The sequence below is a fragment of the Acanthisitta chloris genome, unplaced genomic scaffold (assembly GCF_000695815.1).
Source record: "Acanthisitta chloris isolate BGI_N310 unplaced genomic scaffold, ASM69581v1 scaffold3382, whole genome shotgun sequence".
Taxonomy (NCBI): Eukaryota; Metazoa; Chordata; class Aves; order Passeriformes; family Acanthisittidae; genus Acanthisitta; species Acanthisitta chloris.
The window spans coordinates 1,320-1,736 of NW_008658623.1; the positions used below are offsets into that span (position 1 = coordinate 1,320).

At 51.6% G+C, this 417-nt stretch overlaps 1 protein-coding gene across 1 annotated transcript in view; it reads right to left on the reverse strand.

Annotated features, from left to right (window-relative positions):
• The window catches only part of LOC103812147 (olfactory receptor 14J1-like), a 963-nt gene extending 896 nt beyond the window's left edge, over window positions 1-67 (reverse strand). Inside the window, exon 1 of the mRNA XM_009085156.1 lies at window positions 3-67. Within this exon, the coding sequence (XP_009083404.1) occupies window positions 3-67 (65 nt within the window). The remainder of the gene's footprint in view (window positions 1-2) is intronic.
• Between the last annotated feature and the right edge of the window lie 350 nt (window positions 68-417).

The window sequence follows — 417 nt, forward strand, 5'->3', positions numbered from 1 at the left end:
GCTGCGGCCCCCGTGTGTCTGCCAATGCCAGGAGGAGGAAGTGGTTGATGGAGCTGCTGTTGGACATTTGCTGCATCTGGGCATTGGGTACTGTCATGGAGAAAACAACAGTGAAAAATGAGGGGAGATATCTGCAACCAAAATCAAAGCCATTTCCCAATGTCCTTCCCTTGTCATACAGAGCCTTTCTCTTTTCCTAGGAGACCTTCCTTCAGCTCCAGGCTGGAACCTTGGTTGATGCTCAGCTCTCCCTGCAGCCCCTCCCAGCAGCAGGCACTGCCCAGGGGCAGCTCTGCCTGGGCTCTGTAGGGCACAGTGGGTTGAGTTCTGCTACTGCCTGATTTGTTCATCTTGAAAAGGACTACATTTATTTACATCTAACAGGTTCTGCATTTCAGAGCCTCATCCTGAAGTGAG